The 23,964-nt window shown below is 44.4% G+C and overlaps 1 protein-coding gene across 10 annotated transcripts in view; it reads right to left on the reverse strand.

Moving 5' to 3' along the window:
* Nucleotides 1-23,964, reverse strand: part of LOC121535356 (obscurin) — a 97,627-nt gene that overhangs the window by 55,050 nt on the left and 18,613 nt on the right. For 8 of the 10 annotated variants that reach the window (XM_041842362.2, XM_041842359.2, XM_041842358.2 and 5 more), the window contains exons 10-31: nucleotides 23,569-23,847; nucleotides 22,815-23,093; nucleotides 21,495-21,770; nucleotides 20,807-21,085; nucleotides 19,972-20,247; nucleotides 17,022-17,297; nucleotides 15,186-15,461; nucleotides 14,828-15,100; nucleotides 14,448-14,714; nucleotides 12,930-13,199; nucleotides 12,437-12,706; nucleotides 11,725-11,994; nucleotides 11,501-11,613; nucleotides 11,199-11,352; nucleotides 10,742-10,903; nucleotides 10,431-10,535; nucleotides 5,191-5,460; nucleotides 4,733-4,999; nucleotides 2,952-3,218; nucleotides 2,542-2,808; nucleotides 1,125-1,391; nucleotides 400-666 (exon numbers count right to left, since the gene is read on the reverse strand). In XM_041842362.2, the coding sequence (XP_041698296.1) occupies nucleotides 400-666; nucleotides 1,125-1,391; nucleotides 2,542-2,808; nucleotides 2,952-3,218; nucleotides 4,733-4,999; nucleotides 5,191-5,460; nucleotides 10,431-10,535; nucleotides 10,742-10,903; nucleotides 11,199-11,352; nucleotides 11,501-11,613; nucleotides 11,725-11,994; nucleotides 12,437-12,706; nucleotides 12,930-13,199; nucleotides 14,448-14,714; nucleotides 14,828-15,100; nucleotides 15,186-15,461; nucleotides 17,022-17,297; nucleotides 19,972-20,247; nucleotides 20,807-21,085; nucleotides 21,495-21,770; nucleotides 22,815-23,093; nucleotides 23,569-23,847 (5,430 nt within the window). The remainder of the gene's footprint in view (nucleotides 1-399; nucleotides 667-1,124; nucleotides 1,392-2,541; nucleotides 2,809-2,951; nucleotides 3,219-4,732; nucleotides 5,000-5,190; nucleotides 5,461-10,430; nucleotides 10,536-10,741; nucleotides 10,904-11,198; nucleotides 11,353-11,500; nucleotides 11,614-11,724; nucleotides 11,995-12,436; nucleotides 12,707-12,929; nucleotides 13,200-14,447; nucleotides 14,715-14,827; nucleotides 15,101-15,185; nucleotides 15,462-17,021; nucleotides 17,298-19,971; nucleotides 20,248-20,806; nucleotides 21,086-21,494; nucleotides 21,771-22,814; nucleotides 23,094-23,568; nucleotides 23,848-23,964) is intronic. The other 2 variants (XM_041842355.2, XM_045205887.1) reach the window with 2 other exon arrangements.

Here is a 23,964-nt window from a genome sequence, read left to right on the forward strand (position 1 = left end):
GTACAAACAAACCACAAGAAACTTCAAGTATAGCGACATATGCACTGACTGTAAAAGGCCAACGAAGAATATAAACATCATCATCGACATCATCAACAGGACCAAGAAGCAGGACAAACTGCACAGATGGCAAGTTAAAGCAGACAATCAAACTGTTCTCCATGTACGCTCCCCTTCCTACCTTGTTCTAGTTTGGTCTCCTGCTTCGGAGGCTCTTGTTAACACTAACCCTAACCCTATCCATAACTTTAGAAAGCAGCTTCTTATCAACAGATAGTTTGTTGATACTATGACCATCTGTAGAACATCTACAGATGCAAAATCCGGACCATCCAAAATAAGTTTGACCAAATATATTTAGTGACAAAGGCACATCTAAATGTATTAACTCTCTCTTACCCTTAATCTTGAGACTGGCTGTAGTCTTCTGGTCTCCACACACACAGCTGTAGTCTCCACTGTCCTCTGGTACTACTTTAATGATCAGGAGTTCACTCACAGATTCTTTCTGCTTCATCTGGTACTTTTCTCCAGACTTCAGCACCTGTGTTCCCTTCCTCCATTCTACTGGGACCCCAGGTTTAGAGAGCTCACAGTGCAGGGTAACACTGCCCCCCTCCTCAGCCTCCTGGCTCTGCAGCTTGTGTTTGAAGGTCACAGGTTGGGCTGAAAAGTCATTCATGGGTAAGTTATGAATGACCACAGTTAGAAAACAGAAATGTAAGTCATCCTCACATAGTCAATGAAACACACTCAAAGCAATAAATGGAACAAAACAGTACAAAAACAATATATAAACAACAATATAACACCTTGAATCAGTGATATAAACAATGATACACAGACGTAAAACTGAAACAAAGTATCCACAGACAGACACAAAGATAAAACACAGAGAGAGACAGACATAACATGACATTTCACAAAACATGATGAAGTTAACCAACAAATGGACATCATAACTGACAATTATCGAACACAGATACATTTAAAATCAAAACTCATCTGCTTGACAATGCACTGAAATTCCATTTGAAATATTACCTACAACTGATCAGAACATCGCAAGAACACAACAATTATACAGTACTTGTAAATATTTTTAACATCGATCTTCCCCCTACCCTTAATCTTGAGACTGGCTGTAGTCTTCTGGTCTCCACACACACATCTGTAGTCTCCACTGTCCTCTGGTACTACTTTGCTGATCAGGAGTTCACTCACAGATTCTTTCTGCTTCATCTGGTACTTTTCTCCAGACTTCAGCACCTGTGTTCCCTTCCTCCATTCTACTGGGACCCCAGGTTTAGAGAGCTCACAGTGCAGGGTAACACTGCCCCCCTCCTCAGCCTCCTGGCTCTGCAGTTTGTATTTGAAGGTCACAGGTTGGGCTGAAAAGTCATTCATGGGTAAGTTATGAATGACCACAGTTAGAAACCAAAAATGAAAGTCATCCTCACATAGTCAATGAAACACACTCAAAGCAATAAATGGAACAAAACAGTACAAAGAAATATATAAACAACAATATAACACCTTGAATCAGTGATATAAACAATGATACACAGATGTAAAACTGAAACAAAGTATCCACAGACAGACACAAAGACAAAACACAGAGAGAGACAGACATAACATGACATTTTACAAAACATGACGAAAGTTAACCAACAAATGGACATCATAACTGACAATTATCGAACACAGATACATTTAAAATCAAAACTCATCTGCTTGACAATGCACTGAAATTCCATTTGAAATATTACCTACAACTGATCAGAACATCGCAAGAACCCAACAATTATACAGTACTTGTAAATACGTTTAACATCGATCTAGTGTTCCCTTCCACCATTCCACAGGGACCCCAGGTTTAGAGAGCTCACAGTGCAGGGTAACACTGCCCCCCTCCTCAGCCTCCTGACTCCTCAGTTTTTGCTTGAACTTCACTGGTTAGGCTGATAATTAAAACATGACCATGTATTGTGATATACACCAGAAAAATAACAAGTTGACATGAGTACAACTTCTAAACCTATGACAATAACATGGTTGAAAGCACAGGTAATATTAACACAGAGACACAGTGACCAAAAACTAACAAAACACTGAGACAGAGACATGTAGGCAATATGTAAAGCTTCGGTAACCCTACACAATTTAATCTACACCAACGATAAAGGATATTTGCTGTTCTGCCAATATATGAACAACCTCAGGAATAATTGAGCAGTTCAAAACATTTGAAAAAACAGATCAAACAGAGTTCGATCGACAGACAGACACACACAGATGGACAAACTGAAGACATGGAGACAGACCACACGCATTGACCAAACTGAACTGAAATAGAGACTAAATACAAACACAGAGACAAACCATTCATAGGAAAAGAAAAATACATACAAAGTCTAATTTCTGAGGAAAACAATATTGATTCCTAAAATTCTAATAATATGCATGACAATAATGATAAATTGACACAAAAAAATGTTTAGTACATTTTTGTGTATACAGTAACAACAATCTTCATCCTACCCTTAATCTTGAGACTGGCTGTAGTCTTCTGGTCTCCACACACACAGCTGTAGTCTCCACTGTCCTCTGGTACTACTTTGCTGATCAGGAGTTCACTCACAGATTCTTTCTGCTTCATCTGGTACTTTTCTCCAGACTTCAGCACCTGTGTTCCCTTCCTCCATTCTACTGGGACCCCAGGTTTAGAGAGCTCACAGTGCAGGGTAACACTGCCCCCCTCCTCAGCCTCCTGGCTCTGCAGCTTGTGTTTGAAGGTCACAGGTAACGCTGAAATATCATTGATTTAAATATGCAATTATACTGTATATACAGTACAATAACTACACACATTTGTGCTACCAATACATGACGTTACACATATCAACAAGACTTCCCCAACATTCCCATTGACCAAGAATATGTACCCATACCATTGACGTTTATAGTCGCTGTGGTCTTCTGGTCTCCACACTCACAGGAGTACTCTCCACTGTCTTCAACCTTTAGATGTTTTATCTGAAGCTCACAGGAGGCATCTTTTTGCTTCATCTCATATTTGTCTCCAGCTTTGAGATTCTCAGTGCCTTTATTCCACTGGACCTTGGCTCCAGGTTTGGCTAACACACAGCACAGAGTGACACTCTCTCCTTCCTTGGCCTGCTGGTTCTTCAGCTTCTGTATAAAGCTGGCAGGCAAGGCTGGAAAAAGACGAACAGGCCCAACTTCAATAACAAGTAGGCTAAATCATGTTCTTTGCAATCTTCAGTTGAAATGGAAGGGCATAAGAATCAAAATGGTGGAGAAGAATGGGTAATGGACGATGATGGTGATCCAGATGCTTTCAATGCTGTCCTTTGGAACCTAAATATGATTCCAATGATTGGGTTGTTCAACGAAACAGATGACTTGTTAAATGAAGATAGTAATCAAACCAGTACATGGAATGAATATGGTGTTCACAGCTGAACACCACCACAAAATGAAATCCTTCCGAAGTGCACAAAGGATCAGCAGCATACAGAGAAAGACATTTGTGGAGCTTTTGGCATCACTTATGCAGCAAAACTTTGCATTGAGGCAACCATCTGTATATGAACAATATTCAGAATAGTTTCCAGATAGGGATAATGTCCCTGCAATATTTTCCAAGACACAATAGAAGCATACTCAAAACCTTTTATGTAAAACTGAGCCGATATGGTCACACACACACGTATACACTACCGTTCAAAAGTTTGGGGTCACTTAGAAATGTCCTTGTTTTCGAGGGTGCCCAGCCCCCTATAGCCTCCATATAATAGGGATTGTTATGAGGGTGCCCAGCCCCCTATAGCCTCCATATAATTCGAACCATGGACCCGGCCATGGGAGTTACCTTTGACTATTAGCGAAGCGTACACTCTCTTATCCCCAACCACCACAGAGATTGTGCCTGAATCCATTGGGGTCAGCTCCCTCATGGTGAGAGAGTGGAAACCCCCCTCAGGTACCTGGATCTCATTGAGGGGGCTGGGCTGCAGAGGGGTTTGGTCTAGGCACCACTGCACCTGATGAGGCAGGTCAGGCGGGCTGACAAGGCACCTAAACGTGGCAGAGTCCCCCTCGAAACACTCAACGTCCTGGGGTGGCTCCACTATGAGCACTGTCTGGTCTGGATGGAACACATCATAGACCGTGACGAGAAGCACAGACGAGGCACAGCACATGCTGCTCTGAGCATAATGTGTTTCTTGTCCACCAACCAGCATGGGATTAGACAGTAAGAAGGGACATGAATTATGCTCAGTCAATACTGTTGCATCGTATGAATGTTGTAATGATCGGCATGTCTGCTCAAGAAGACAAGCAGGGGAGTCAATCTTACTAGATGTCACAATGTCAGCTCTGAGACACCACAACCAAACTATGACTCATATAACCTCTAGTAATACTCAAGTTCTGATCTTTAGAAGTTGACAGAGGTGAAACACATCACTCACAAAACATTTTTGAGGAAAGAATCCAAATTCTCAACATTAATTCAAAGCTCTGTGCCATGCTATTCACAGCAGTCTGCACATCAGCAAAGCTTTTCCATTTACAGCGACTGTAATTACTATATAAAAACGTTATTAACATATTAATGTGCAAAACCATGATTTCAGTCAAAGGTAATATCAATTCACCATGAATTGTTTGGTGATCTCATAGTAATTGAAAGCACTGGTCTTACCTTTGACTGTCACCTTAGCCGTCATCTTGGCGGTGCCCACGTCACAGGTGTAAGTTCCGCTGTCTTTCTCCTCCAGCTGTTTAATGGTGAGGGTGAGAACGGTCTCCTTCTGGGTCATCTCGCAGCGTCCCCCGGCCTTGAGCTCTACGCCTCCCTTGGACCAGGTGGCCTTGGAGGCAGGCTGGGTCGTCTCACACTGCAGGGTCACTGAGCCCTTTTCTTCTGCCTCCCTGTCCTTCAGCTCCTTGGTGAACTTGTGGACTGGCTCTGAAGAAAGGGACATTCCGGTAGGAGCACAGCAGAAGGCATTGAGGTAGGAGAGGCAGTGCTTATATTTAGTGTTATTTAACATTAAAAAGCGGTCATAGTTGAAAAGTGGTCAATGATACCTGAATATCCAGTAAACAAGAACCATTAAACAACTAAAGGTGTCTGTGAAAGGAACTTGTCAGACTTACCTTTGACCTCCAGCTTGGCCTTGGTAGTGGCCCCTCCGATGACCTCACAACTATATTCGCCAGAGTCCTGGACAGTGACGCTGTGGATGGTCAACTTCATGACCCTCTCCTCTTTGCTGATCTCATACTTCTCACTCTTCTTGATCTCCTTCCCATCCTTGGCCCACTGCACAGTGGCGCTGGTCTGTGTGACCTCACAGGTGAACACAGCATCCTCCCTTGAGACAACACTGACGCTCTGCAGCTCCCGTGACACAGATTGGGTTTTGCCTGAAATAAAGGACATTTATATTTCCTTTGTTTTAATTCTGAGGATGGCTCAATTTCCTTCCAACTACAGAAACAAAAAAGCTCAGAAATTGGTTAATGTTATTAATTGGTTAATTTGGTGAATTTCTCCCAATGGTCTACATACCCAATTTAATATGATAGTTGATCGAAGTTTCAAAACAATGAATGCTAAAAGCCATGCAGATTGATGTTAGAATCTCAACTGATACAGATGTCTGACCTTCAACAGCTAGGGTAGTCTTCGAGTTCATGTTCTTGATGTTGAAAACCACCTCACCAGCATCAGCTGGTGTCACGTCCTTGATAACCAGAATGTGCTTGCGACCTGTACTGGAGACCTGGAAGCGTCCTCCATTCGCCACAGTCTGGCCATTCAAGGTCCAGGAACACTCGTCAGTGCTCTCCCGTGATAGAATACACTGAAAGCTACATGTGTCTCCCTCCATCGCCTCCACAGACTTCAACTGCTTGGTGATACCTGTGCTCAGGTCTACGTAAAGGGTGGGGAGAGGATTTTTGTTTCAAGGACATGATGACACAATTGCTGTAGAGGCTTCAGCACACTATACTAATTCGTTTGCAAGTTATGCAGTGTCATCATACACACCTCGCACAGTGACATTTGACTTGGAAAGCTCAGTTCCCAGGTCACAGCTGTAATCCCCTGCGTCTTCCTTGGTAACGGCTTTGACGATCAGACCAAGGGACTTGCCTGTGTGCAGTACCTCATACTTAGGCCCAGTGGTCAGGACCGTACCATCTTTCCTCCAGGTGGGGGAGACCCTGGGCTTGGAGGCCTCACACGTCAGGGTGATCATACCGTTCACTTCTCCCACCACATCATCCAGAGACTTGAGGAAAACTGTACGCTTCTCTGGAGGAATCCAAATGGAGAGCAAGACTTAACCCCACAACCACCAGTCAAAGATGTTTAACATATTCTTTAGTCCCACTTCTACACTACAGTATTTTGACTTGGAACCAGACCAGGTCATGAGTCCTTACCTTTGACCTTTAGGGTCACAACCTCCTTGACCTCCCTGACCTTGAAGGTGATGGTGCCCCCATCCTCAGTTGCCAGGTTCTTGAGTGTGAGCATGTGCACTTTGCCCACGTGTGTGATGGTGTTGACTTCGTTGGAGAAGAGTGCTTTGTCATTGAGCAGCCATTGCACCTCCTCATCAGCGTAGCTGATCTCACAGGTGAACACCGCATCACTGTCCTCATCCACCTCTGTTTCCACCAGGTGCGTGGTGATCTCCACTTTCCGAACTGCGATAAGCCACAGCACACATCCTCATTGTACCATGGATTTGGTTTAAATAAAGAGGATGGAATCTCATTTGAACCATCAATGCTCAGAAAAGCAATTAGCATTGAAGTCAAATCAACACTTAAAAGCAATACAAAACGTACCCTCTACAGTGAGAGTGGCTTTGGTCTCGGCAGCAGCCGACTGACAGCGGTACTCTCCAGTGTCTTCCCCAGTCAGCTTCTGTATAGTCAGCTGAGCACGCACAGCCAGGAGGGTTTGGCCTTTGAACCAGCTCACCTCTTTGGGTGCGGTGGAGAACTTGCAGCTCAGCGTGGCTGAGCCCTTCTCTTTGGCTGTCACATCTTTAATGGGCTCTACAACCTCAAGAGGGCGCTCTGTAGTCGTGAGAATAAGAAGTGCAAACAGCTCTGATTATAGGCAAGTCATGTAACATGCTCCTAACCCAGTTCTGGTTGTAATCTGGTTGTAATAACGTTATTTCAACCAGCTATACCCACTGGGAATATGGTGCTCTGTGTGTGGAGAAGCCTCTGACCTTTGACAGTGAGCTGGGCCACAGACTTGCTCTTGCCAGCCATGAACTGGATAGGTCCCGTCATGGAGGCCTTGGTCTTCTTGAAGGTGAGGCGGTGCATGGTGCCCTCCTTCTCCATCTCCACGTCATCGCTCTCCTGTACGGTCACTCTATTCAGGGTCCACTTGGGGGGCTTGACTGAGTCGATGTTGATCTCCACCTCGAAGGCGGCGGCGAAGGGCTCGGTCACTTCCACGGAACTTAGCTCCCGTACGATGCTGATGGCCTGCTCTAGAGAGATCATAGATACCGAGCGTGTAGGTCAAACCTGAGGTAGAAGCACTCTTAAATACACTCTTTAGGGATCTGTTAAGAGTGCCATTTCCATTCATTTACTCACTGACTGGCAGAACTGTGTCCTAAAAGAGATTGTAAGTGTATTTTTATAAAGCCACATCATACTTTATAAAAACACACTTTAAAGAAAATTCCTAGAAGTTTACAATAGACCATGTCCTGGTTTTCCTCCCGTTACCTTCCACAATAAGTTTACAGGATGTCTTGTTGTCGATGGCGTTACAGGTGTAATTATCCTCGTAGTCCGAGCCCACGTCATTGATGGTGAGTTTGCGGTATATACCCTCGCTGCTAATCTCGTGCTTCTTGCTGGGCTTAATCTCCTTCTTGTTCTTGTACCACTTGACCTTGGCAATGGCCCGAGACACTTGACATTTCAAGAACCCACGGTGTGTATGCATGGCTAACTTATCCCTGAGCTTCTTCACAAACTGGACAGGGAGCTGCTCTACAGTAGCTATAACAACCATATCTATACAAACAAGTCATACTTAGCAGTACCACAGTAGCATATCAAAACTCTACCATACATCAAAGCAGTAAGCAGCACAAAACTAATACATTCGACAGAGAAGAGAAAGTACTTGACCGGCCATGGCAATACCAAAGACACCTATAAGCCTATGCAGAAACCACCCGTAAGCACATCTGATCAATTTACTGTACAGTTGCTTCCAACATACACTACATGACCAAAAGTATGTGGACACCTGCTCGTCAAATATCTCATTCCAAAATCATGGCCATTAACATAGAGTTGGTCCCCCCTTTGCTGCTATAACAGCCTCCACTCTTATGGGAAGGCTTTCCACTAGATGTTGGAACATTGCTGTGGGGACTTGCTTCCATTCAGCCACAAGAGCATTAGTGAGGTCGGGCACTGATGTTGGGCGATTAGGCCTGGCTCGCAGTCGGCGTTCCAATTCATCCCAAAGGTGTTTGATGGGGTTGAGAATAGGGCTCTGTGCAGGCCAGTCAAGTTCTTCCACACCGATCTCGACAAACCATTTCTGTATGGACCTCACTTTGTGCACGGGGGCATTGTCATGCTGAAACAGGAAAGGGCCTTCCCCAAACTGTTGCCACAAAATTGGAAGCACAGAATTGTCTAGAATGTCATTGTATGCTGTAGCGTTAAGATTTCGTGTTCACCGGAACTAAGGGGCCATGAAAAACAGCCCCAGACCATTGTTCCTCCTCCACTAAACTTAACAGTTGGCACTATGAATTGGGGCAGGTCTCCTTTGCCAGATGGTGAAGCGTGATTCATCAATCCAGAGAACGCGTTTCCACTTCTCCAGAGTCCAATGGCGGTGAGCTTTACACCACTTCAGCCGACGCTTGGCGTTGCGCATGGTGATCTTAGGCTTGTGTGCGGCTGCTCGGCCATGGAAACCCATTTCATGAAGCTCCCGACAAACAGTTATTGTGCTGACGTTGCTTCCAGAGGCAGTTTGGAACTCGATAGTGATTGTTGCAACCGAGGACAGACAAATTTTACATGCAATGCGCTTCAGCACTCGGCGGTCCCGTTCTGTGAGCTTGTGTGGCCTACCACTTCGCGGCTGAGCCGTTGATGCTCCTAGACCAGGGTTCTTCAATTCCGGTCCTGGAGGGCCGAAACACCTCTGTTTTTCATCCTCTCCTTCTAATCAGGGGCTAATTCAGACCTGGGACACCAGGTGAGTGCAATTAACTACCAGGTAGAAATAAAAAACAGAAGTGTTTCGGCCCTCCAGGACCGGAATTGAAGAACCCTGTCCTAGACGTTTCCACTTCACAATAACAGCACTTACAGTTGACTGGGGCAGCTCTAGCAGGGCAGAAATTCACGAACTGACTTGTTGGAAAGGTGGCATCCTATGACGGTTCCACGTTGAAAGTCACTGAGCTCTTCAGTAAGGCTTGGTTTTAAATATACTTAAGTATCAAAAGTAAATGTAATTTCTAAAATATACTTAAGTATCAAAAGTAAAAGTATAAATAATTTCAAATTCCTTATATTAAGCAAACCAGAAACCAAATATTTAAGGACCTCAAAGTGGACCTAAGTCTAATTTAGTGGGTCATTTACTTTCTCCTCAGTAGGGGTCAGTAAGCCAAAGAAAACAACTCCACATCTCCCTGTGCAATTCACATCCACAGGCTCCCCCAAGGAACAGTGATTTCTCCTGTGCTGTCCTCCATCTACTCCAACATCCTGAGGGCCTCGGATAGCCACCACATTACCATTTCAATCCTGGCCTGGTACAGAGGGATCTCCATAAGCAACATGAGAGCAAGCTCCCGAGGGTGGTCAGGTCACCCTAGGATCTGGGTCCTGTGGTTCAGGTTTCCAGAGGATGTAAAAACCATACATCAAAAAAACACCATACTATGGATTTCCAGGGAAACAATGCACAACCTCTACAAATTCTCAGGGGTCATCTTGCCCTCTGGCCAGGGATACAAAACCCCAACATTTCAGAATAAAAGAGGCAATTCCCACAAACATCTGGCTGCTGAACCAAAATAAACCTCACGAAAATAACTGAGGAAACAGAGGACAGACTAACTAGCTGACCGATTGACTAACTGGATCAGTTGACATCGTCTTTTTAAGATTTTAGTTATGGTTAGAGCACTGCATTCACCAATGGCCTGTTTAATAAGTGTTAGTGAATTCTGTGAATTTGTTATGTATATTGTGATGAGCTGACCTGAACATGATTAATTTACAAAGACATTCTATCATATGGCTTATTGTGCCGTAAATACCATTCTATGGGTAATGCATGCTGGAAATTGACTTTGTTTCATTACCTTTCACTGTCAGTTTGGCCGTTGAAGAGGCCTTCTCAGCTGTGAATTTAATCTCTGCCACGTCTTCTGGTGTCACCGACTTAAACAGCAGCACATAGATTTTACCTTCAATTGAAAGAGGGCAACTTCTAAGAACAGTACAGAATGTTAAAACACTGAAATAGTAAATTAGCCCTAATTGATCAATGATGGCTAATAATTCAAACGCTGATTCATGAGTGTCTATTACTAAAATGTATTAGTGTCTATTACTAAAATTGACATCTAAACATATACTTGGAAAGAATGGCAAATGTGTGTATCCTCCTCACCCTCTTGTCTCATCTTGATGTTGTCACTGACTTTGAGTTTGGTGTCGCCTTTGAACCACTGGCAGTCCACTTCATCGTGAGAGATCTCACAGATGAATGATGCACTCTCCTTCACCATCACCTCCACATCCTCCAGCTTCTTCACTATCTTAATGTCTCGGGCTATGGGGGAGAAGCACAAGAGACCATAAAAAGAGACATTAGAGAGCCTTCAACACATCTAATACTGAATGGAATAAGGATGTTATTTTACATTGATTCATAGCTATATATCTGGTAAGAAGGAGGTCTATTATTTAAAAGTGAGACATGCACCATCTTTACCTACCTGTAAGTACAACTATCATTGACAAGCCTATACAATCATCATTGGATTGTATTATATGATCATTATCATTGGATTGCATAATATACCGTGTATCATGTTGTATCATATGAATAACGTGGGGACTCATACCATGTACAGTGAGTTTGGCTGATGTATTGTCGTCAGACGTTCGACAGACGTATGTGCCCTCATCCTCTTTGGAACATTTATGGATGAGGAGGCTGCGCGTGCGACCCTGGGAGTGGATGCCAAAGTTCTTTCCTGGTTTTAGTTCCGTGTCACCCTAGAGAACAGTGATCTTTTAGTACAAATTATTACTTCACTTTGTATATACAATTATGCAAAGCAAATTGATGACATTGAACACTTTCTCGTTTTGTATGACTGGATGTTCGACTTCTATGATTTACCACTGGAATATGTTTTCTCACCTTGAACCACTTGACCTCAGCATTGGTTCTGGACACCTCACACTCAAGTGTTGCCTTCTCCTTCTCTGGAGCTTTGACATCCTCCATTGGCTTAGAGATCATAGCAGCAGGTTCTGTAGGAGCCACAATGCAAAAAGGTACAGCATTTAAATAACAGATGCCACTTCAAATAACACTCAACTTGATGAATAGCTTTATGTTGGACAAATATTTAGATAACCTACCTGTAACAATGAGCTTGCCAGAAGACTTGACCCCTTCCGCTTGGAAGACAATGGTTCCTGCGTCCTCCATCTTGAGTTGGGACAGTGTAAGGGCATGCTTCTTTCCAAGGGTCGTGATGCGACAGTTGGACCCTGCCTTGAGCTTGGCCCCGTTCCTGGTCCAGGAACCCTCCACGTCAGCTTGACTTAGCTCCACCTCCAGGGTCAGTGTCTCCTTCTCATTGGCCTTGACCTCCGCCAGCAGGCCCTTCACCACCTCAATCTTCTGCACTGTGAAATACAGACAGAGGGAATGTTTAGGTGTGTTGGAATATGCTAAATGTATAGGTTATACAAAATCATCACTAAGTGTCCTGTGCATCTCTTCTTGGCACTGAAACTGTAGATATAAATAGTCTGAGTATCTGTGTGGAGATCAAATGTACAAACTGCATGTCAGATTAGAAAATACTGTCTGTGCTTAACTAAGATCACTAGGGGCTATTTATACATAATCATAAAACTACAGCAGCTGTAAATGGGACACCCCTCTTACTTGTGCGGCAGGTAGTCTAGAGGTTAAGAGCGTTGGGCCAGTAACCGAAAGGTTGCTGGTTCAAATCCCTGAGGTGAAAAATCTGTCGATGTGCCCTTGAGCAAGGCATTTAACCCTAATTGCTCCTGTAAATCACTCTGGATAAGAATGTCTGCTAAATGACTAAAATGTACTTACCATCCACTGTGAGTTTGGCCTGGGTCTTGTCATCCAGAGTTTCACAGGAGTAGTAGCCGCGGTCAGCTGTAGTCACACTCTTGAAGACCAGGGTCTGCTTGGCCCCGTCCACCCTGATGTCCATGTTGCCTCCGGGCTGCAGCACCACGCTGTTCTTCATCCACCTGACCTCTTTAGAGGGCTTATTCAGCTCCACCTCCAACTTCACCTCCTTCTGATCCTCTACCGTCGTCACATTCTGCAACTTCTTCTTGAACATCACCGGCTCCACTGTCAGGGTACAAAGAAAACACAGATATTACATCTCCTTCGTGATAACTGTAGCCCTTCTAAGCTTAAAGGCTTATACATTTTTGTAAACAATGGCTATAATTGTGTATCAGTCAATCAAAATAATCAGATGATAATACAGAACAGAAGTATATCCACTGGAAATTAGCTCAGCTATTATATCATACAGTAAATGTTGAAGCGAATAGAGGTTGGTTCTTACGTTGCACTTGGAGGGTAGCGCTGCAGGTTTTGCCCTCAGCTTCCATGCTGATCTCCCCAGCATCCTCCTGACTGACTGACGTGATGGTGAGGGAGTGGCTGGTGCCCCCGTGCTCAATCTTATACTTTGGCCTAGCAGTGATTGGCACATTGTTGCGGAACCATTTTACTTTGACGTCGGCTGGGGTGACACTACACTTGAAGATGGCATCGTTCCCCTCCACTGCAGCGATGCTGCTCAGCTTGGAAGTCAGCTTCACCATTCTGGGTGCTGAAAAGTACAGAATGGAATAGATTATTTGGAGACACGAAATTACACTCAGGCACACAGAAAAGGAGTTAATATTGAAACACAACAGTTAATTTCTAGTGTGTTTGACTATATGTCTGTAACTATGTTGTATATGTCTAACTATATTGTATATGTCTGTAACTATATTGTATATGTCTGTAACTATATCGTATATGTCTGTAACTATGTTGTATATGTCTGTAACTATATTATATATGTCTGTAACTATGTTGTATATGTCTGTAACTATATTGTATATGTATGTAACTATGTTGTATATGTCTGTAACTATGTTGTATATGTCTGTAACTATATTGTATATGTCTGTAACTATGTTGTATATGTATGTAACTATGTTGTATATGTCTGTAACTATGTTGTATATGTCTGTAACTATGTTGTATATGTATGTAACTATGTTGTATAAGTCTGTAACTATGTTGTATATGTATGTAACTATGTTGTATATGTCTGTAACTATGTTGTATATGTCTAACTATATTGTATATGTCTGTAACTATGTTGTATAAGTCTGTAACTATGTTGTATATGTATGTAACTATATTGTATATGTCTGTAACTATGTTGTATATGTATGTAACTATGTTGTATATGTCTGTAACTATGTTGTATATGTCTGTAACTATATTGTATATGTCTGTAACTATGTTGTATATGTCTGTAACTATATTGTATATGTCTGTAAGTATGTTGTATATGTCTGTAACTATATTTTATATGTCTGTAACTATGTTGTATATGTCTGTAACTATGTTGTATATGTCTGTAACTATGTTGTATATGTCTGTAACTATATTGTATATGTCTGTAACTATGTTGTATATGTATGTAACTATGTTGTATATGTCTGTAACTATGTTGTATATGTCTGTAACTATGTTGTATATGTATGTAACTATGTTGTATAAGTCTGTAACTATGTTGTATATGTATGTAACTATGTTGTATATGTCTGTAACTATGTTGTATATGTCTAACTATATTGTATATGTCTGTAACTATGTTGTATAAGTCTGTAACTATGTTGTATATGTATGTAACTATATTGTATATGTCTGTAACTATGTTGTATATGTATGTAACTATCTTGTATATGTCTGTAACTATGTTGTATATGTCTGTAACTATGTTGTATAGGTCTGTAACTATATGCTGTAGTAGTGAGTGACCATGCGTTAAATCTAATGAAAGCAAAGCCTCAGGTACTTTTGGTGGAGACATTGGCAGAGGTCTTATCATCTTTGCATTCACAGCTGTACTCTCCCTCATCCTCTTTGGTCATTCCTGTTACAGAAAGGACCCGCTTGGCACCGTCAGCGCTGACACAGAACCTGCCACCGGGTTTGACCTCACGACTGTTGTGGCGCCAGAGTACGTCCCCTGAGGCTCGGTTCAGTTCACAGGTCAGGGTCAGGGTAACACCCAGCTCTGTGGCTACAGGCTGCAACTGCACCACAAACTTCAGTGGTGTATCTGAGAGGAAACATGGACAGAATTGTATTAACTAAATTTGATATGCATACTCTTACATCAGTATTGACTGTACCTGTCAATCAATTGTTCTGATGAATGAATAGCTAACTAACCTTTGACTTGAACTTTGAACTCAAGCTTGTCATCATCAGTGTGGCAAGAGTAGGTGCCACTGTCTTTGACTTCAGTGGACTTCACAATCAGGGTACGAGAATGTCCCTCTCTCTTCATCTCATACTTAGAGCCCTCCTTCAACTCTACTCCATCTCTGAACCACTTAACACTGGCACTATCCGAAGTCAGCTCAGTGGTCAAAACAATCTTCTCACTTGCTTGAACATTGCATATATCCTTCACGGCAGTCTTTTTAAACTTGGCAGAGGATTCTAGAGACAAAAAAAAGACTTGTTAGCATAGTGGTGATAGTGCTGGGTACAACACATATGGTTGAAAGAGTCAATGACATCATACCTGTCACCTGTATCTTATAGACCAGCTTCTCTGCTCCAACCTCACAGGTGTACTCTCCAGCATCCTTCTTCTCCACCTTCTCTATCACCAGCTGACGAGTCTTGCCCTTTGTCTCCATGGAGACTGTCTTACTGGAAGTCAGCAGCTTGCCATCCTTGTACCATTTCACCTCCGTCTTGGTATCTGACACCTCACAGCTCAGAGTGGCTTTCTGGGAGAGAGTAGCTCTCACCTCCTTCTGTACAGACTCCTTGTTGGTGAAAGCTGCTTGAGTTTCTGAGGGAACAATCATGGAGGTGCATGGGAGTACCAGAAACATTACATTCAAGGTCAAACAATCCCAACAACCAAACTAGATACCATATCTTACACACAACAGACATAAGAGACAGAAAGTGATAGAATTGCTAGATAAATCAACCATCTGCATAAAGTAGTAAAACTCAGACTCAGACAATGCAACAAACAGGGAAATTGACAATTCAGACATTTGCAAAACAATCAAAAAGGACAACATTATAACATCTCTTTCCTTTAGGGAAAACGTTTGTAGACAATGTAGAGAACATATATATTGAAAACTATTCAGCCTCCAAAGCCTTCTGAGGAACAATAATAGACAGCCAGCTCCAGCCTCACAGGTGTACTCTCCAGCATCCTTTTTCTCCACATTTTCTATCACAAGCTGACAAGCTTTGCCCTTTGACAACATGTCACTTTAATAACTCTACCTACATGTACATATTACCTCAATTACCTCGATTAACCAGTGCCCCCGCACATTGACTCGGTACCGGTACCCCCTGTATATAGCCTCGCTATTGTTATTTTTAATGCTGCTCTTTAATTATTTGTTACTTTTATTTCGTATTATTTTATATTGTCTTCTTTTGTGATTTTTTTTGGTATTATTTCTTAAAACTGCATTGTTGGTTAAGGGCTTGTAAGTAAGCATTTCACTGTAAGGTCTACACCTGTTGTATTCGGCACATGTGACAAATACAATTTGATTTGATTTGACATGTGGACTGTCTTAGTGGAAGTCAGCAGCTTGCCATCCTTGTACCATTTCACCTCAGTTTTGGTATCTGACACCTCACAGCTCAGAGTGGCTTTCTGGGAGAGAGTAGCTTTCACCTCCTTCTGTACAGACTCCTTATTGGAGAAGGCTGCCTGAGTTTCTGAATGGGGTCATTGAAGGGCACATTGGAATCAGAAAGCTTTCATTCAGGGTCAAACACAAAAAACAGGAAACATCCAAACCCATCAAACATGGGAGGCACTGGATAATAGAGCAGCCTCAGTAAATCAACCATCAGCCACTCTAATGTTATATGGAGACAGACAAATGGAGCAACAGAGGAACAGACCGTTCTGATATCCCCATAAACCATAAAAGCTAAACAGATTATTCAGACCGAGTGAACTATCAGAAATTTGAAGGCAACAGGAGACAGGCAATGCACAATGCAACTAACAAGGAAACAGACAATTTAGATATCCACATAAGCAACAAAGGAAAACGGATAAACCTTTCAAAGGACATTGGAGTGATGAGTCAAAACAACCATTAAAACAACTTCAAACTACCATATTGCCAACAAGATCCCAAACTTGCTATGGTCTCATCTAAAAAAATTTGGGATGAAATAAACAAACATAAGTTCCAGAGATAAAAATATCAACTAAATGTATTTAACTGTAGTCCTACATTTTCTAAACCATCTCCTCGGACTGATACCAACCTATCTAACAGTTACCCTTAAGAACCATTCTTTACATCAGAGGTTGAAAGCTGATGACAGAAATAACTGTGAGCTGATATATCCTCCATACCTGTCACCTGTATCTTATAGACCAGCTTCTCTGCTCCAACCTCACAGGTGTACTCTCCAGCATCCTTCTTCTCCACCTTCTCTATCACCAGCTGACGAGTCTTGCCCTTTGTCTCCATGGAGACTGTCTTACTGGAAGTCAGCAGCTTGCCATCCTTGTACCATTTCACCTCCGTCTTGGTATCTGACACCTCACAGCTCAGAGTGGCTTTCTGGGAAAGAGTAGCTCTCACCTCCTTCTGTACAGACTCCTTGTTGGTGAAGGCAGCCTGGAACTCTGAATGGGGATCATTGAAGGGTATGGTAAAACCAGAAACCCTTCATTCAGGGTCAAACAATTCCAACACCAAATCAAAAACAATTTACGTATCTTGCACATGACAGACAAAGGGGACAGCAAGCGATATTGTCAGAATACGTTTTTAAAATCTGCATTTCTAAAGGATTATGGACAGACAGGAAACATACAATTCAGACTTCCACACTATCAAACAATCATAACAGACAACAATATTGTCACACCCTGGCTCTGGGGACTCTATATGTTGAGCCAGGGTGTGTATATTCTATGTAGTGTATTTCTGTGTTGGCCAGAGTGGTTCCCAATCAGAGGCAACGAGTGTCAGCTGTTGCTGGTTGTCTCTGATTGGGAGCCATATTTATAGAGGCTGTTTTCCCACAATAGTTGTGGGATCTTGTTTCCAGTTGGTTTGTTCCTAGTTAGGTTTGTCCTTTGGATGTCATGTATCGTTTGTTGTTTTGTTTCACTGTTCGTGTTAGTTCGATTAATAAAGTATGTTTGCTTTCAACGCTGCGCATTGGTCTACTCCGTCTAACGATCGTGACAGAAGATGCCACCATACCAGGACCAAGCAGCGTGTCCAGGAGCAGGCGGCCTGGACATGGGAGGAAGCGCCGGGAAAGGAGCTGGAAAGGTTGGCGATGGCCCAGGTGGGCAAATCGTGGTCCTGGGAGGACATGCTCGGGGGCAAGGGGCCATGGGCTAAGATTAAGGCCCTGGCGAGAGAGGAGCAACGGCGTCAACAGTGTCGTCGTCGGACGGACGAGAGGCAACCCCAGAAAATGTTTAGGGGGGGGCACACGGCATGGGCGACTGGGCAGCAGGAGGCTGGCACAGGGCGAAATGGGAGACGAGGAGAGAAGGCCACCGGGTTACGGGAGCCATTGGTGAGAGGAGGGAAGGAAGTTGTAGAGGCACGGCGAGAGGTACTGAGGTGTATTGCCAGTCCGGTCCGGCCCGTTCCTGATCCCCGTTTAAGGCCAGTGGTGTGTGTTCCCAGTACGGTCCGGCCTGTTCCTGTTCCTCGCACCAAGCCTACGGTGTGCGTCGCCAGCCCGGCCCGGCCTGTTCCTGCCCCTCGCACCAAGCCTACGGTGCGAGTTGTCAGCCCGGCCCGGCCGGTTCCTGCTCCTCGCACCAAGCCTACGGTGTGCGTCGCCAGCCCGGCCTGTTCCTGCTCCTCGCACCAAGCCTACGGTGCGCGTCACCAGCCCGGCCCGGCCTGTTCCTGCTCCTCGCACCAAGCCTACGGTGCGCGTCGCCAGCCCGGCCCGGCCTGTTCCTGCTCCACGCACCAAGCCTACGGTGCGCGTCGCCAGCCCGGCCCGGCCTGTTCCTGCTCCTCGCACCAAGCCTACGGTGCGCTGTCGCCAGCCCGGCCCGGCCTGTTCCTGCTCCTCGCACCAAGCCTACGGTGCGCGTCGCCAGCCCGGCCCGGCCTGTTCCTGCTCCACGCACCAAGCCTACGGTGCGCGTCGCCAGCCCGGCCCGGCCTGTTCCTGCTCCTCGCACCAAGCCTACGGTGCGCGTCGCCAGCCCGGCCCGGCCTGTTCCTGCCACTCGCACCAAGCCAGGGGTGCGAGTCGTCAGCCCGGTAAGGCCCGTTCCTGCTCCACGCACCAAGCCAGGGGTGCGAGTCGTCAGCCCGGTCCGGCCTGTTCCTGCTCCACGCACCAAGCCAGGGGTGCGCATCGTCAGCCCGGTCCGGCCCGTTCCTGTTCCACGCACCAAGCCAGGGGTGCGCATCGTCAGCCCGGTCCGGCCCGTTCCTGCTCCACGCACCAAGCCAGGGGTGCGCATCGTCAGCCCGGTACGGCCCGTTCCGGCTCCACGCACCAAGCCAGGGGTGCGCATCGTCAGCCCGGTCCGGCCCGTCCCTGCTCCACGCACCAGGCCAGGGGGTGTGCGTCGTCAGTCGGCACAACCCGTGCCTGGGTCACCGGTGCCTGGTCAGTTACCGGTCAGCTGCTCCACACCGGAGCTGAAGCAATCCGCTTCTACGATGTCCAGTCCAGCTCCGGTCAGCGGGGCCAAACCGGACCAGGGGCGCCACGGGGGGATGGTTGAAGGGTGGTGGTCTAGCCCGAGCCGGAACCGCCTCCGAGGAGGAATGCCCACCCAGCCCTCCCCTGGGTTGTTGATGTTTAGGCGCGGTCGCAGTCCGCGCCTTTAGGGGAGTACTGTCACACCCTGGCTCTGGGGACTCTATATGTTGAGCCAGGGTGTGTATATTCTATGTAGTGTATTTCTGTGTTGGCCAGAGTGGTTCCCAATCAGAGGCAACGAGTGTCAGCTGTTGCTGGTTGTCTCTGATTGGGAGCCATATTTATAGAGGCTGTTTTCCCACAATAGTTGTGGGATCTTGTTTCCAGTTGGTTTGTTCCTAGTTAGGTTTGTCCTTTGGATGTCACGTATCGTTTGTTGTTTTGTTTCACTGTTCGTGTTAGTTCGATTAATAAAGTATGTTTGCTTTCAACGCTGCGCATTGGTCTACTCCGTCTAACGATCGTGACAAATATAGCATATCTTTCCTTAGGAGAAAAAATTTGTAGACAACAATGAACACAGATACAGTACATTGACAACCATTCAGCCGCCAAAACCTTGAGAGAAACACCAATAGACAGCCAGCTTTCAAATCGTCCCATACCTGTCACCTGTATCTTATAGACCAGCTTCTCTGCTCCAACCTCACAGGTGTACTCTCCAGCATCCTTCTTCTCCACCTTCTCTATCACCAGCTGACGAGTCTTGCCCTTTGTCTCCATGGACACTGTCTTACTGGAAGTCAGCAGCTTGCCATCCTTGTACCATTTCACCTCCGTCTTGGTATCTGACACCTCACAGCTCAGAGTGGCTTTCTGGGAGAGAGTAGCTCTCACCTCCTTCTGTACAGACTCCTTATTTGAGAAAGCAGCCTTCATTTCTGAAGGAGGAACCGTTGAAGGATATGATGGAAATTAGAACCCTCAATATCACATAAAAACAGGAACCATACTGTATCTCTAGACTGGACAAATACGGGAGGTATTGCACATAGAGCAGCCAAGCAAAGTCAACCATCTGAAATTCCAATGTGGCATAGAGACGGACACACTCCAGAACAACAAATAGGAAAACAGAGCACTGAGATATCCCCATGAGCAACATCATTCAAACGAGACAAAATATTCAAAGGACATTGCTGTGCGCAATCAAAACAACCAAGTAAACCTATATGTTTGTAAGATAGAACTCACAAATGCTAAGGTCCCAATTACACTTAGAAATTAACTAAATAGCTGTAAATTAAAAAACAGAACTAAAAATTTAACTGTGTATGTCCCATACCATCTCCTCAGACATAGGTAAATCTCTTACGTTTATCTTTAAATAAGGAGAATAAAAGTTGAATTTATAGGACAGACAAATGGCCAACCATTCAAGCAACCAAAGCCTAAATCGCACCACATAGGGCATGTAACTAAAAAATAACTCCTCCATACCTGTCACCTGTATCTTATAGACCAGCTTCTCTGCTCCAACCTCACAGGTGTACTCTCCAGCATCCTTCTTCTCCACCTTCTCTATCACCAGCTGACGAGTCTTGCCCTTTGTCTCCATGGAGACTGTCTTACTGGAAGTCAGCAGCTTGCCATCCTTGTACCATTTCACCTCCGTCTTGGTATCTGACACCTCACAGCTCAGAGTGGCTTTCTGGGAGAGAGTAGCTTTCACCTCTCTCTGTACAGAGTCCTTATTGGTGAAGGCAGCCTGTTGTGCTTCTGATGGGACAGTCATGGATGGGCACAATGGCAGAAATATTTCATTTAGGGTCAAACAGTATCAGCACCAAACACAGGACACATCACTTACTGTCCTGTACAGACATGGAGACAATTATCTACAGAACTACACCGAGAGTCAACTATCAGCAATTCTAACATGGTACGGAGACAAACAAACTACGCAACAAACACGGAAACAGACTATTCAGACGTAATATAAGTTAGAGCAGCAACACAGATGGTAGGAGACGTCAGCTTGGGAAGACAACTCAACAAATGAAACCACCTTTGTCATAGACAAGTTTTATCAGATAAATATTTGTAGGACAGGCATATGGACAACCATCCGTCCCACTGTATGCCCTAGAACAGACGATAGACAGTAAATCCAATATATCCTCCATACCTGTCACCTGTATCTTATAGACCAGTTTCTCTGCTCCAACCTCACAGGTGTACTCTCCAGCATCCTTCTTCTCCACCTTCTCTATCACCAGCTGACGAGTCTTGCCCTTTGTCTCCATGGAGACTGTCTTACTGGAAGTCAGCAGCTTGCCATCCTTGTACCATTTCACCTCCGTCTTGGTATCTGACACCTCACAGCTCAGAGTGGCTTTCTGGGAGAGAGTAGCTTTCACCTCTCTCTGTACAGAGTCCTTATTGGAGAAGGCAGCCTGGGCTTCTGTAAATCAACCATTAGCAATTCAAATATAGAATGGGAATAGACAAATAGCCGCAACAGGGACAGAGACCAGTAAGACGTCCCCATAAGCCACAAGGCAAAACAACCAGAGCCAAATCAAGCAAGGGAACAACCTTGAAGCCCCAAACATAGCCCTTTGTCTGATGGAGTCAACTAATCCTAAAATCTCAACTTTAACACTATGACAACAACAAACTAGGCATTGGTTTCTGACTGAGACAAAAGCTACATGTAATTCAACAGTACACTTGCCAAAGCATCCCAGGGGTGAGCTAAATATATCATAGTTATCTTTTCCTAAGATAAACATGTCCAATGTGCATTACAGAAAGCCAGTATGAGGGTTTGCGATCAGGCTACAATGGAAGGCAGCCGGTGCGTAGGATAAAAAATATATGTAGAGTTCAAAAAGTACTTGCACTCAAAACCATGAAAAGGAATAACCCAAGGAGGCCGAAGTGCAGAAAGAATGTACTTAATTTAATCCATGCTCAAAGGAATACAAAAAGTGCAAGGTTAATAAAACAAAAACGGGCATACGTTTCGGCCTTATGTCTTCATCAGTGCTGTTCAAACAAATTAGGAAGATGTACTTAAGATGACACACCTGCTGTGCGTAACAGGCGCAACAGGTGCAAGCAGATAGTTGATTAGATACTGGCAAATAGGGAGTCAATACATATTAGCAAGGATTATGTAGAAGAATATTTAAAAAATGGACAATTGAAATGTCACATATAACTGAAAAAAGGCAACGAGCTAGGCTACATAACAATATCAGAAGCAATAGATATCAAATACTCCAGTAGGCTAAAGAGCTCAGAGTGCGGGTGGGAGGTGGGAGGTGGGAGGTGGGAGGTGGGAGGTGGGAGGTGGGAGGTGGGGGACGACTGCTGGTGGCTGTAGACAACATTACAAGTAACATGCAGGGTCCAATTCCTCATTAATGTGCAGAGCAGACAGACAACCATTCCAGCAATCGGGCAGAAAACAGACAAGACAGCAAGTCGATATCCTCCTTACCTGTCACCTGTATCTTATAGACCAGCTTCTCTGCTCCAACCTCACAGGTGTACTCTCCAGTATCCTTCTTCTCCACCTTCTCTATCACCAGCTGACGAGTCTTGCCCTTTGTCTCCATGGAGACTGTCTTACTGGAAGTCAGCAGCTTGCCATCCTTGTACCATTTCACCTCCGTCTTGGTATCTGACACCTCACAGCTCAGAGTGGCTTTCTGGGAGAGAGTAGCTTTCACCTCTCTCTGTACAGACTCCTTGTTGGTGAAGGCAGCCTTTTGGGCTTCTGAAGGAACAATCATGGAGGGGCATAGTAGGGGGTCAAATACTAAAAACAGGAATCATTTTTCGACACTGGACAGACATGAATAGCACTGACCTATAGAACAGCCATAGTCAACCACCTACAGCACAAATATTGCAGAGACAGACACAGAGTACCATTGAGGTGTCCTCAGAAGCCATGAAAGCAACATCATACAATGAAACAACCATGAAGCCCATATCTACAAACAATATTTTATCTGATAACCCCACAATTTGTTAAGTCCCAATTATAACACATTGAAACTAACAAAACAACCATACATTTCTAAGATAATGAGCAGAGCTGAAGAAATTCAAATGTTGTACATTTTTCAAACCATCTCCAAGGACTAAGGGGGAAAACATTTCAAATTTGCAAGACTGGCACATGGACAACCACTCCAGCAACCTTGGTCAAAAATAGACAATAGACAGTAAATCAATATATGGCTTACCTGACACATGTATTTTAAAGACCAGCTTCTCTGTTCCAGCTTCACAGGTGTACTCTCCAGCATCCTTCTTCTCCATTTTGTCTACTACCAACAGACGACTCTTGCCCTTTGTCTCCATGGAGACTGTTTTACTTGCAATGATCTGTTTGCCATCCTTGTACCATTTCACCTCCGTCTTGGTATCTGACACCTCACAGCTCAGAGTAGCTTTCTGGGAGAGAGTAGCTTTCACCTCTCTCTGTACAGACTCCTTATTGGTGAAGGCAGCCTGTTGGACTTCTGAGGGAACAATCATGGAATGGCACAGTAAAATAAGAAACCTTTCTTTTAGGGTTGAACACTAAAAACAGGAACAATATTTGTATAGGCAGTCTGAGATTCTGAGGGGACAATACC

This window comes from Coregonus clupeaformis, chromosome 21 (assembly GCF_020615455.1).
Source record: "Coregonus clupeaformis isolate EN_2021a chromosome 21, ASM2061545v1, whole genome shotgun sequence".
In the NCBI taxonomy this organism is placed as follows: domain Eukaryota; kingdom Metazoa; phylum Chordata; class Actinopteri; order Salmoniformes; family Salmonidae; genus Coregonus; species Coregonus clupeaformis.